At 32.8% G+C, this 14380-nt stretch overlaps 3 protein-coding genes across 3 annotated transcripts; 2 read left to right on the forward strand and 1 right to left on the reverse strand.

Annotated features, from left to right (window-relative positions):
- Window positions 1-1067: 1067 nt before the first annotated feature.
- LOC146904915 (putative glutaredoxin-C14) lies at window positions 1068-1785 on the reverse strand. Its single transcript, XM_085725015.1, has one exon. The coding sequence runs from the start codon at window positions 1739-1741 to the stop codon at window positions 1343-1345; it is 399 nt and encodes a 132-aa protein (XP_085581141.1). The 5' UTR covers window positions 1742-1785; the 3' UTR covers window positions 1068-1342.
- A 3561-nt stretch (window positions 1786-5346) lies between these two features.
- On the forward strand, window positions 5347-8003 carry LOC146904916 (uncharacterized). Its single transcript, XM_085728391.1, has 5 exons — window positions 5347-5599; window positions 6624-6740; window positions 6928-7023; window positions 7103-7254; window positions 7365-8003. Exons 4-5 carry the CDS (start codon window positions 7240-7242, stop codon window positions 8001-8003), a joined length of 654 nt encoding a protein of 217 aa, XP_085584517.1. The 5' UTR covers window positions 5347-5599; window positions 6624-6740; window positions 6928-7023; window positions 7103-7239.
- Window positions 8004-8155: 152 nt separating this feature from the next.
- On the forward strand, window positions 8156-9371 carry LOC146904917 (uncharacterized). The gene is made up of 3 exons (XM_085728392.1): window positions 8156-8185; window positions 8493-8627; window positions 8744-9371. The coding sequence occupies exons 1-3, from the start codon at window positions 8156-8158 to the stop codon at window positions 9236-9238; spliced, it is 660 nt and encodes a 219-aa protein (XP_085584518.1). The 3' UTR covers window positions 9239-9371.
- Window positions 9372-14380: the final 5009 nt, after the last annotated feature.

Genomic DNA, 14380 nt, shown 5'->3' on the forward strand with positions numbered 1-14380 from the left:
AATGTGAAATTTTAAATGGGTTTCAAAATAAAGAAGTTTGTGTCCATCAACCTCTTGGTTTTATCAACAAAGAAAGGTCAAATCATGTTTTCAAACTTACCAAAGTTTTATATGGTCTCAAATAAGCTCATTGGGATTGGTATGAGAGATTGAACTCTTTATTAAAAGAAAATTCTATTTATAGAGAACAAATTGACATAACACTTTTTTAGAAAATCAAGCCAATTTGTTGTATTGATAATGCATGTCTATGTTGATGATATATCATCTTTGGTTCAACTAATGAAAACACATGTAAGGAATTTTCGGACCTTATGCAAATTGAATTTGAGATGAGCATGGTAGGAGAACTCATATATTTTTTTGTTGACTTGCAAATCAAACATGTTAATGGCATCTTCATTATTCAAGAAAAATATGTCAAGGATTTGCTCAAAAAGTTCAGAATGAATGATGCAAAGATCGTGACAACTCTTATGAATCCACCACTTTATAGTGATAGAGATGAGAATGGAAAATGTCTCTGAAAAAGAATTTATATGCATTTTTAATGAGAGGGAACTCGAAAAAGCAAGGGTTTGATTGTAGAGAGCTCTTGGGTAAAATTATAGGGTTTGAGAAACATGTTTTAAATAATTTGGATAGTGAGATCTCATTAGGGGAAGGATTTAAGTTTTCTCTCTTGATTTCTCTTAGGATCCTCTTATGAGTTGAGAGAGACTTAAGAAAGGGGATAGAAATTAGGATTTATTGTTGAATCTAATTTCTTACAATCTCTTTATATCTCTCATAAAGACTCATACTTAGTGGATCGGAGAGCTACGTTGTCCCTCTTTAACTTTAATCTTTGATTTTATTATTTATTTACTATACATATGGATTTCTGGATTTACTCTTGGTTTATTATTGTTACTTGAACCGTTTGGTCGTTGGTTGTCATTATTGTTTACTCCATTGTTGAAAAAACTTAAAATAATACTACTTGAAAGTGATATAGTAGTACTTTATAACATTTTTTATTTTTTATTTTTGTAAATGTGACAACTATTATAGATAGATGATGAAGATTTAACTTTGGAGTAGAAGTGGGGAAAATATTACAGTACAACTAATTCATTTCGAAATTAAAAGTGCAATATTAATCACACAAACTACAAGTTTATAATATTTTTTTTTTTAATTCAAACTAGCTAAGAAAGCAAGAGAAAATTGAGTGAATCCAATATTTTTCATTGCCATTTCATTACAATAGAAATCTGGCTAATCTCTCTATTTAAGCATCTAAAGATGACCACTAATTATTTGTTACTCAAATGACAAAGAAACTAAATTCATAATCTAATTAAAGCCATAAAGCACCAGCTTCTTTGAGAAGAGGAACAAGTGAACTGTTGATATGAAAAGCCAAAACTCTATCCATAGAACCAATTAATTTCCCACAAATGAAAACAACTGGAAGTGATGTTGAATTTCCAAGTAACCTCATCAATGCTCTCTTCATTTCTTTCCCTTTAGGATCTTCATCAACTTCATGAACCATTGCATTCACTCCCATTCCACAGAACAAACTCTTCATTGCATGGCACATACAGCAACTACTTATGCTGAATATCACAACAGCACTTTGTGTAGCTAACCTCATTATTCTCTCCATTTGATCTTCTTCCATTGTTCTTACTCTCATGTAGTAGCTCCATGATGGTTCCACTTGGTAATGCATCAGTTTCTCTTGATTGAACATTTTGTGTGTAGTAACTGTGGAATTTAACAAAGCAAGCAAAAGGGTTCGTGTGTTTGTGATGATGAAAAATGAGGAGAGGGAAAAGGGGGGTTTTATAAGGGCTTGAATGGAGTGTGAGAAAAAAAAAATCCAAAATGTGGTGTGTGTGTGTGTGTGTGTCTGGAATAATGTTGGGAACCATAGGATATTTGGTTTGTCTGTTATTGTCGGAGGAGCATGTTCTGACTTCTGAGAGTTGTTTTTCTCTTGTCTCTATGCTCTCTCTCTCTCTCAGTTTAATTTTCAGATATACACCATCTAGTCACTATTATAAGCAAAAATCCGTTTTTTAGGTTCATTCATTAAATGTTGTATGTAACCTAAATATAGACCACATACAACATTTAATGAATGAACCTAGAAATGGATTTTTGCTTATAATAGTGACCGGATGGTGTATAGGAGAAGAGAAATGATATTTGTACAACCACTTTTTGATAACTTTTGAAACAACTTTCTCTCTCATACTCATATATGATTTTATTCTCTCTCTTCTTCTTTCTCTCTCTATTCTTTTTATCCAATAAAAAGAGAGGAGAAGTGATTGTCACCAAAGTTGTTTAAAATTGGATGTACATGTATCACTCCGCATAGGAGAATATGCATGCTGTGGTGCAAGCATGCATGTTTTTCAAACAGCGGAACAAGCAAAAAAAAAAAACAAAAGAGTGATTGTCTTAGCATCCCTCAATATATTAAGTCTACGTAGCATTAGGTCGATCAACAGCTGTTTTTTGAGCTTAGGAAAGGTGGCTGTTTGACTGACACATATAGTACGATGGAACAGTGTATAATTGATATTTATTTTTGGAGAATTAGTCACTTTAGTTTTTGAATGGGAAATGAGTAATCAATTTAATCCCTGAATGAAAACAAATTGCAAAACAGTCCTTGAATGTAGACTCAATTTCAAGGACTAAAGTGACGAAAGGAGTCTACATTTAGGGACTAAATTGACTAACGGAGTTTGCATTCATGAACTAAATTGACTAACAGAGTCTACATTCAGGGACTATTTTGCAATTTATCTGTATTCAGGGACTAAATTGACGACTTTTTTTCCTATTCAGGCACTAAAGTGACTAATCTCCCTTTATTTTTTTATGTTTCACTATTTTCAAATGGGGAATTAGTCACTTTAGTCCTTGAATGAGAAATGAATAGTCACTTTAGTCCCTGAATGCAAAGAAATTGCAAAACAGTCCCTGAATTTAGACTCTGTTGGTCAATTTCAAGGACTAAAGTGACCAACGTAGTCTACATTCAGGGACTAAATTGACTAAGAGAGTATGCATTCAAGGACTAAATTGACTAACAAAGTCTACATTCAGGGACTATTTTGCAATTTATCTGCATTCAGGGACTAAAGTGACGACTCCTTTCCTATTCAGGGACTAAAGTGATTAATCTCCCATTTTCAAATTGAAGCCAAATATAGCATTTTTATCATTTTTTTGTGAGGGTTTGAACCCCGAACCTTACATATATTATGCATTGTCACTACCAACTGAGCTAAGCTCACGGAGACTATCATATTTTTTTTTTATGGTGGCTGGGGTTTGAACCCCAGACCTTGCATATTTTATGCATTGTCCTTATCAACTGAGTTAAGTTCACGAGGACTATCATATTTTAATATTATGATAAAAATTGAGTGTTTTAAAATTAAAACGTACTTCCCCAAAAACAAAAACAAATACTCAAAAAATGACAAATCTTCTTGATTAAATCTTATTATGAGAAATAAGATGTGGAATGTGTGTATGAAAAGTGTATATATATATATACATACATACATATACATACATATATATATATATATATATATATATATATATATATATATATAGACACATACATACATACATACATACATACATACATACATACATACATACATATATATATATATATAGATATATATATATATATATATAAATATGTATATGTCATTTTTGCTTATGAGAGTCAAGAGTTTATTTTCAAGAAACTATTGAAATTTATGTAACTAATACTATATAGGCTTAATACATCATTTGATCCCTGGTTTTCATTTTGGTCCCCTAAATATAAAGTGTCTCAATTTGGTCTCATAAGTCTTCCTTCGTTTACCATTTTAGTCCTCTCCATTAGTTTTTAACCTTAAATGTATAAGGTGGACCAACTTTATAGGTAGTCCGCCATAGACTTTATTAAATTTTTAAATTTTAACCGTTTGATCTTTTTTTAAATGAAGATCGTTAGATCATGGAGGGATCTATTGTAACTTATAATGAACCACAACCACCTAATTTTTTTCCTTAATCTTCTTCCCCTGCCAATCTTCTTCATATGCATCTTAATTCATCTTCGTATTCATTTAAAAAAAGGGTCTTGTTAACATTTTCCTTAAAAAAAACCCAGAAAATTACAAAATCAAAACTCTCATTCATCTTTTTTCTTAATCTCCACCAACTCCTCTCCCTAAATCTCCCCCCAAATTCCCAACCCATAAACTCTAACTCCCCCAATTCCAAAATTCCCTTCGTTACGCTCACCGCATTCTCTCCTTTCACTTAACCCCCCTCCATCAACCCCCGACTCCGCCACCGTCGCCGATTCCATCAGACGGTTGGGCAAGCTTTTTGTGTTGCATTGCAGGATGAGTTGAGTGATTATTATAAGTTGTTGGCTGTGCTTGAGTGCCAAAGTTCGAATCTCATTCCATTGTTGTCTAAGATGAAAGTTAGAAGTAAGGGATTGATGAAGATTATGATATTGAGGTTGTTGTTGTTGAAGAAAATATTGTTGTTGTTGTTGATGGAATTGTTGTTGTTAAAATTGAGAATGAGTGTTTGTGGTTGTTGAAAAGGTTGTTATTGTTGTTGATGATGAAGAAGAAATTGTTTGTTTTTGTTGAAAATAGCGGATATGGAGAGGGAGAGATAATTTCACAAATGATAGAAGAGGGAAGAGGTTGTTATTGTTGTTGATGATGAAGAAGAGAAGTTGTTTGTTTGTTTGTTTCGGGATTATGTGTTTTTGGAATTTTTTGTTTGTTTTAGGTATGAAGTTCGGAGATGAAGACGGAAGAAGAAGAAGACTTCAGTGATTTTTAATTTTAAAAAATTCAATAGAAATAATCATATGCGTGAGTTCATCGTATATTTGTGAGCTTTCTAAATCTAGCCTTTATCACCAATCTTAAATGACATGTGGACAAGAGGTTAACAGTTTTTTGAAAAAACTAACGGAGAGGACCAAAATGGTAAACGGATGAAAACTTATGGAACTAAATTGAGACACTTTATATTCAGGGGAGCAAAATGAAAACCAAAAATAAGTTAAGTGACCAAATAATGTTCTAAGCCTACTATATATTATAAATTTTTAAAAAGGTATGGAAAGGGAAAAGAAGATTAAGTATTCAGCAGTGGAGACATGAAAAGCAAACTTTCTTGGGCACTGATAGGCATACATCCTAACGTTGCCAAACCACTCTACACCCTTCCACTCTGGCCAATTTTATTAATTAAAAATATGGCCAATCCTTGTCATTAAAAAATGGAAAAATGATAAATCAAAAAATCAAAAAAAACTAAACTGTAGCACCACTCTCTCACTCGGCCCATCTCTCTCTCTCACTCATGCGATTTCCGTTTTCCCCCTTTTCTCCCTCGCCGTGATTTCAACGTTCCGTCGCCGCCGTGATTACTCCATCGCAGCACCTCACGAGATTACACCCTCGCCGCCGTCGATCTTCGATTCTCCCCTTTCACCCATCGTAGCACCGTCGCCGACAATCTCTCTTTTCTTTCTCTCGTCAGCGTTTCAACTCAGGTATATTCATTCATCTCCCTTTTGTTTGATTTAGTTGTTTAATTTAGCCCTAGAGAGTGCCTAAATAGATTTGGTTGTTGAAGAAGAATAGTGAATCTGGAAATGATATTCGGCTCTTGTGTTAGTTAGTGCATGTGTTATGCTTGGTTAGCTTGTAGGATTGGTCTTTGTACATTTTGTTTTTTGGCCTTTAAGTCCTTTCCTGCGGTTATTATGGTTCTGTGCTAGCTCTGTTTGCAGCAGGTTCCCTTTGTATTGTTTGCCTGTTTGTTTGTTCCTCTGCAACCACTTTGCAATGCTGGTGCGTGGTGTTTATTTTATATATATATATATATATATATATATATGCGGGTTAAAAAAATGAGGTAATTTAGATCTGTGTGTATTTACTATTCTTGCGGTATTTGGTAATTGATCTCGTCGGCGTTCCTCAATTTTGCGGTGATTCACTATTCTCGTTATTCATACACATTTATGGGTATATTGAAAATCAATATTTTATTTAATTTTTATCTGAGATTTTGGCAGTACTGAAGTGAAGAATGGGTTGAATTTTATGTTATGTGTGTTTATTGATGGATAAAGTTTGTTTAATAGAGGCTATGGACATTCATTGGGTTAGTCTATAGCCAGTTTTGTGGGTCACAGAACAAAATAGGAATTCATTAGCGAGAAAGTTTAAGGTTCAATGGGTTATTATTATACATGAGGTTTCATGACAAAACATTATAGCATTGTTTGATCCATCTAATTAGTCTCACCTAGTGGAAAACAGCTTTGATGGTTATTGTTGTATGGTGGGTTTTTGACTCGATGCCCTTATCTTTGAGATCCGTTTGTTATACACTTTTTATGGTAATATATTATATAGTATAGATTATAGAAGTGTATAAAGCCTTCGCAATGTTAGTATTTTCTTAGTTTGCTTAGATCATTTGAAAAATTTGAAATTACACACACACGCACACACATTAATGGCATTTACATTTAACTTGTTTGTGACATGTTCTATGGTTTATTTCAGATTCCTGTAACTTTGGCTTCTGTTGACGCTCTAGAGACATATACTCAGATATCTAGCCATCCCTTTAAACAAAACCAGCAAACAGGGCATTATTGCTCTTGGTATCCTTCATCTAAGGTATAACTTTTAATCTCTAAGTAATATTCAAAAGCGAAATATTTTTTAATTAAGGCATTTTAGCTGTTGATATCCTTTATTCTAAGGTATTACTTTTAATCTCTACAAGTAATATTAAAAAACGACATATTTTGTAATTAGAAAACTAATGTGCAATAACTGAGGATCAACTAATTCCGTTTTACAGGACATAATTGCAACTGGAAATATTGATACAAATGCTGTTATTTTTGACCGTCCATCAGGACAGGTATTAGCTACACTCAGCGGTCACTCTAAAAAGGTTGGTCTTATTTTAGGTGGAATTGCAGGATTTATATTTTCTTCAAAACCTATTAGCTGACCTGTAATGCTTTTGGTAGGTAACAAGCGTGAAGTTTGTTGGTAAGGGTGAATCTATCATAACTGGTTCAGCAGATAAGGTAAAGAGCTATCCCTTTGTAATTTTATAAGGTAGCTTGAAAACTCCTGTGGCAGCATTGGCATCACAGTCAGCATCATGACAAACAAAATGGTATGTGTATGTGACAAATGTCAATTAGTTTGTTTGATTTCATTAGTGTTTTTGTGTTTTTGTTAATGCCTTTCCTTATATGTAGCCTTTGGAATTCTTGTTTATTGCAGTTACGTCTCAGACATGAATGTAAGTCGATGTATATTACTAAAGTGAACGAAAAGCTTACTGAACTTCAAAGGTCTCAAATTCAAAAAACACCATTTAAATGGTTATTGAGTTTGCCTAAGAAATTTAAAATATCCGAAAATTTGCTTGAAGAATTGGTAGAAAGATGGGATGGTAGGAGTGGGGGGTTTGCTATACAAGGTCGGATAATACGGTTTACGCCTTTAGATGTATGTTTTGCATTAGGACTTCGTATAATTGGTGAAAAGGTGAACTTCAAAAAAGACCCTACATCCACTACGAAAGCAATGTTTGATAATGAAGTCATCAATGTAAAAACAATTTATGCTAAAATTATTAATATGGAAGGAGACGAAGATGTTGAGAATTTTTGCCGACTTTATTTACTTCTTGGTTTTGCCGAGTTCTACTTTCCAAATTCAACTGATAAGGTTAGTGGTTGGTGCCTAAAAATGTTAGACGACTTGAACTCCATTGGGAGATACAATTGGGGTGTCGCTGTTTATGAAACTCTTGCTTGCAGTTTAAATCGAGTAGCGCCTCTTTTTTGCGAAGGAAAAATACTTCACGGTTACAAATTAAGGGATGTGCTCTTGTATTACAGGTATGTTATCGTATGATCTTTTTATACGTTTATAGGCCAGTCTTTGTGATCATATATGTCCGTGTAGAGTATTATATATATGTGAAGTATGAAATCTAACATAGTTTATATATTACAAGAGTTTCTTGAGTTTGAGTTTTTAGATTGTAAGGTTGATGTATTCTGATAATGCCGCTTCTTTTGTCTTCATGCCATATTGTGACATGATTATAATTGATCTTTTATTCGTTGATATTTAGAGCTTGTTAGTAACTGTCACTTGTGACTGAAACAAGTGTAACTCACATTTAAAAGTAGTAATAATTTGTAAACACTTTTAAATACAAATGATTGCTGTTGAATTTGAGTATATCAGCTTAACTCTATATAACATAGGATGAAGTTTTATAGGAGATGTAAGAGTGTTTTTCAAAAATGTACATTTATTTTTGTTAATTGGAAGTAAGTGTTGTGATTGGAACAATTTAATTTTATTTATTTATTTGTATAATATATGTATATATAGGTATGGGCTCTAGAGCATGTACTAGGATACGAACGAAGTTATCATGATTCACCATTGACTTTTCCACAATTTCTGAAGGCGCGTGGGGTTAGTTTGGTTGGCAAAAATATATCATACTTGCTTGATAATAATTTGGTAAGGTTGAATAAATATTATTATTATTTATATTTTACTTTATGTATTTTGTGTATATATTGAGATTAAGCAGTGTCAATAGTTTATTAATATTTATATTGTACCTACCTTGACAGGTTATTGAAGAGTTAAGTGCAACTAAAGAAGAGGTTGCAAATGAAGTTGTGAGGGAGGCGTTAGAACGAGCACCAAGTGGATATATTAAATGGACACCAGATCCTGATATTAGTCAGTTAATTGTTAACAATCGCCTGTTGGCTGAAGCAAACAAAGGACTTGCCGCAAGGATATCTCTTCTTGAATCGGAAACAAGAGAGATGAAGAAGTTATACGGTAGTGCACAAACTAGTTATGTGGAAGAAGGTGTCTTCAGCGATGAAGGTGTCTTTAACGATGAAGGTGTCTTCAACGGTGAAGGAGTCGACGAGGATGTATCCATGGATGAGATAGAAAGAGTTATTGAAAGGGAGGTGGCACATGTATCATATGATGAAGCACATCCTGCATCAAATCTGTTGACTAGAATTAAGAACAAGCCAAGAAACCGTGTAAAAAGTGGGGTTCTGCTTTCCCCATGGGTGAAGGATGGACGCATAAAGAAGAAGATTTAAATTAATGTAGTGTTTTTATATGATTGTAATGTAGATGTTTTTTGTTGCTATTTTTTATTTAGTAAGACAATGTCGCACCTTTAATATTAATGGAAACACCATAACAATGTTAGTTACTAACATTGTTGAACTATCCTATAGTCTAACGAGTCACTATGCGTGTTATGTAACAAATTTTATTGGGAGTGTTTTTAGTTATTTTTTGTTGTTTGATATAAACAAAGACCGTGTCTTTATTGACAGGTGAAATCTTCGCATGTAAATCTTTTGCGTAAAATGATATTATTTACACCTGGGAAAGATTAACTAGCCAAATATATGGTACGTGTGACCAAATTTTTACACATGCGTGACCACTATTTTTTCATAATTTAGAACTTGTCCGTCTTTAGGCGTGATAAACTCGGTGATTGTAAAACAAGTTTTTTATGTTTGGAAAGGCTTTTAGTGCAGTGATGAAATGAGATCATGCGTCTGACTTGTCTAAAACGATATTATTTACACGTCGGAAAGAAAAACTAGCCAAATATATAGTCCGTATAACCACAATTTTAAAAATGAGCAACCACTTTTTTTTCATAAATTAGAACTTGTCCGTCTTTAGGCGTGATAAAGTCGGTGATTGTAAAACAAGTTTTTTATGTTCGGAAAGGCTTTTAGTGCAGTGATCAAATGAGATTATGCGTTCGACTCGCGTAAAACGATATTATTTACACGTCGTAAAGGAAAACTAGCCAAATATATAGCCTGTACAACCACAATTTTACAAATGAGTAACCACTTTTTTTTCATAATTTAGAACTTGTCCGTCTTTAGGCGTGATAAACTCGGTGATTGTAAAACAAGTTTTTTATGTTCGGAAAGGCTTTTAGTGCAGTGATCAAATGAGATTATTCGTTTGACTCGCGTAAAACGATATTATTTACACGTCGTAAAGCAAAACTAGCCAAATATATAGTCTGTATAACCACAATTTTACAAATGCGTGACCACTTTTTTTTCATAATTTAGAACTTGTCCGTCTTTAGGCGTGATAAACTCGGTGATTGTAAAACAAGTTTTTTATGTTCGGAGAGGCTTTTAGTGCAGTGATCAAATGAGATTATGCGTCTGACTTGTCTAAAACTATATTATTTACACGTCGGATAGAAAAACTAGCCAAATATATAGCCTGTACAACCACAATTTTACAAATGAGTAACCACGTTTTTTTCATAATTTAGAACTTGTCCGTCTTTAGGCGTGATAAACTCTGTGATTGTAAAACAAGTTTTTTATGTTCGGAGAGGCTTTTAGTGCAGTGATCAAATGAGATCATGCGTCTGACTTGTCTAAAATGATATTATTTACACGTCGGATAGAAAAACTAGCCAAATATATAGCCGGTACAACCACAATTTTACAAATGAGTAACCACTTTTTTTTCATAAATTAGAACTTGTCCGTCTTTAGGCGTGATAAACTCTGTGATTGTAAAACAAGTTTTTTATGTTCGGAGAGGCTTTTAGTGCAGTGATCAAATGAGATCATGCGTCTGACTTGTCTAAAACGATATTATTTACACGTCGGATAGAAAAACTAGCCAAATATATAGCCTGTAAAACCACAATTTTACAAATGAGTAACCACTATTTTTTTCGTAATTTAGAACTTGTCCGTCTTTAGGCGTGATAAACTCGGTGATTGTAAAACAAGTTTTTTATGTTCGGTGAGGCTTTTAGTGCAGTGATCAAATGAGATTATGCGTCTGACTTGTCTAAAACGATATTATTTACACGTCGGAAAGAAAACCAAGGTACAACAGTTATATAGATGGATAGTTAAAATGGTACAATACATATGGTTTAATGCAGATAGTCCTAATAATACATGGAGATAGTCATAACATTGAGAATCATAATTATAAATTATTACTCATCGGATAAATCACCATCTGTCCAGTATTGACGGAGATGCTCTATTCCACGTAATTCAACTTCCCTTGAATTTAGACATCTGTTGAGACGAATTTGCATCTGATTGTTCTCGTTGCGTATCATGTTAATGGCCAGTTCGAGCGACTCATTACTGTCTCTTGGGATTTCTAATGAACGTTGTTTTGGTCTTCTTTGGGCTTCTTGACGTAAAGATTGTCTAAGACGTGCAGACTCTTCCATGCGGTAATCCCATTCTCTACGATATTCGTTCATGTTTGCGAGTGAGAATCGTTGTTGTGGGCATAGACAATATCGAAACATATTTCGCTCCAATGCCCACACTCGACCCATACATTCTACCATTTCTGCTGGAGTGTACATTGTTCCTTTAATCCCAGAGAAAGCATGAAACTCTCATTCAATACCAACCCAATCTTCGTCCATCGTATCATAAATTACTAAACTCCATTATACCACAAGTGTATGGTACTTATAGCATGAGTCATAGGATGGGTAATTTTCTTTCTTTGACTAACTTTTTCATTTCAATTAATTTCCTGTTCACTGTTTATTCACATGCTATCTGTGCAATTTCTACAATTGAGGCAATCCAGGGAATCTTGGTAGATGCTAAGAGTCCAGCTGTGTAGTCTCGTATTGAATTTAGGGTTAAAAATGTTTTTGGTTCCTAAAAATTTTAGAATGTCTAAATTTAGTCCTTACTTAATTTGTACTATATACTTATTCTTTCCTTATCATTAAACAAATGTAACAAACTACCTGAGTGTGTTTATACCTTGAAACAACTTTTTCTATAATAAAATTGTTGTTGGTGTCATTAAAAAAATAATTTAGATTATATATTTTTTATGTAATAGTGTATTATAGTTGGTGTTGTTGAAATAAATAATCATGATCAGTTTCATTTTGAAACATTTGTTTTTTTTTTCAGTTTTAATCAAAATCAAAATTTCATTACAAAAATGTAAATACTGTTAGGAAATCCCTAAAATTCAATTAAAATTAAGTAAGGATTATACCTACAATTCTGAACCCAATCTTCCTCCATCGTATTCAAAATGAAAACTATACTCGATCTCTGTTGGTGATGTAGGAAAATTGATTGTTATTGATTTTTCTTTGGGTGTTTTGGTGTATTTTTTTCTTTTTGGTGTAATATTTGGGATTTAAACCTTTTTTATATATAATATATTTTGCCATTTAAAAAAAAAAATACTCCATTATATCACAAGTGTATGGTACTTATGGCATGAGTCATAGGATGGATAATTATCTTTCTTTGACTAACTTTTTCATTTCCATTAATTTCGAGGTCACTGTTTATACACATGCCATATGCACTATTTTTAAATTTTATAATTAATAAAAATATATTATTTCTTCTACTATAAATACTTCCTTTCATCTTTCAATTTATCACACCATTTCATCTACTATTCTTACATCTATCTTCTTTTAACCTTATTTTTTCATTTTCACAATGCCGAATGCAATACGTTCCAGCGTTAAATTTGCGCATATAAATCGACCGTTCACCGGTTGGATGTTAGATCCGGTTGATACGCTATCCGAATTAAATGATGTTTTTAACTACTTTTTCTACTTGACAAATGATACTACTCGAAGGGTGAAACGTATTGTACATGTAGAACCGTACTACTCGTTGGATGATGTCCACAATGACTGGAAGTTAAGGTATGATTTCAAGACTCTTGAAAGAGACATTGAAGTGGAGCACATGTTTCGGTGGAGAACAAACACAGGAGACCCGTTGTACTTGTTCGTTGAAAGTGAAATTAATGTCGAGTAGCTTATGTTAAATCATCTTGTGTTGTAGTAATTAATGTTGTATTGTGTAATTTCCATTTGAATATCTTAGGCAATCAAGGGAATCTTGGTAGATGCTAAGAGTCCAGTTGTGTAGTCTCGTATTCAATTTAGGGTTAAAAATGTTTTTGGTTCCTATAAATTTTGTATTTTCTAAATTTCGTCCTTACTTAATTTGTACTATATATATATATATATATATATATATATATATTTTCCTTATCATTAAACAAATGTAACAAACTAGCCGAGTTCATTAAAAATCCCTAAAATGGAAATATTAGGAATTTTTAGCAAACACATTTTCAAACATTTAGTTTTTTAAAGTTTTAATCAAAATCAAAGGTTCATTAAAAAAATGTAAATATTTTTAGCAAATCCCTAAAATGCAATTAAAATTAAGTAAGGATTAAACCTACAATTCTAAAATTGTATACGGACTAAAAACACATTTAACCCTTCAATATATAACCACCTGCTCTCGTTGAATGGAATCATGAGAATCTTGACTCATTAGCTTCAGTTTGATGTGGAATAATGTAAATCTTTGGAAGGACTCTTGGAAAATTTACAGGATATAGAGTGCACTTGACTGTATGAGATGTGAAATAAGATGAATAAATTGGAGAAGCACTGATATTGTATTATCAAGGGGGGCCTCTTTTACTTTGTTGTATTATTTTGCATTATTGCCACTATTTGTTCACATGTTATATATCTGTAAAGGAAAAAGATAGTAAAGAATATATGACAGCAACTCTGTAAAAGGATAGTAAGGAATATATCACAGTACCTATAAACATTGAATAATGAACATGAGTGATAGTAGTAATAGCCATTTTGGTCCCTGAAAATGTAATAAATAGTCATAAAACTCCCTCGATGTATTAAAATACTATAGTAGTCACTGATTTTGTACTTTGTTAGCCATAATATTCCCTGAAGTGACAATAAGTAAATATATTGAAGGCCAAATATACCAACATTAATAAATTATTTTAATGTTAGGGACTACTTTGATTTACGAAGTACACAATCAGACACAATTTAAAATTTTGATACATTGATGGATTTTCTTGGATCCACATCTATCAAATGTCTAGATCCACCCCTTGCCTGAGCATGAGTGAGTTTGCCACTATTCGTCCACATTATAATCTCATGTGATCTCATACTTCACCAATATCAGTTTATTGCTATCTGTTAGTAGTTTATTCATTTGACCACAATGAGAGACTATAGATACCTTCTTCGTGATCTAGAATGGTGCTACGAGAACCAAAATAACCAAATTTTAGCAAAGAAAGCAATTAGAAAGGAATGGAGACTTCGATCAAAAGAGTCTACTAATCTTCAGGCCGATCTTAACGAGTTAGAG

This window comes from Medicago sativa, chromosome 7, assembly GCF_051527215.1.
Source record: "Medicago sativa cultivar Bolivia chromosome 7, Bolivia_mono, whole genome shotgun sequence".
Lineage (NCBI taxonomy): Eukaryota > Viridiplantae > Streptophyta > Magnoliopsida > Fabales > Fabaceae > Medicago > Medicago sativa.

Bases quoted from the DNA above. Each gene is read 5' to 3' on its own strand.
- LOC146904915 (XM_085725015.1), bottom strand. From the start codon at position 1,741: ATGTTCAATCAAGAGAAACTGATGCATTACCAAGTGGAACCATCATGG.
- LOC146904917 (XM_085728392.1), top strand. From the start codon at position 8,156: ATGCCGCTTCTTTTGTCTTCATGCCATATT. The intron at 8,186-8,492 runs GTGACATGATTA...ATGTATATATAG, and splicing joins TTTTGTCTTCATGCCATATT to GTATGGGCTCTAGAGCATGT. The intron at 8,628-8,743 runs GTAAGGTTGAAT...CTACCTTGACAG, and splicing joins ACTTGCTTGATAATAATTTG to GTTATTGAAGAGTTAAGTGC.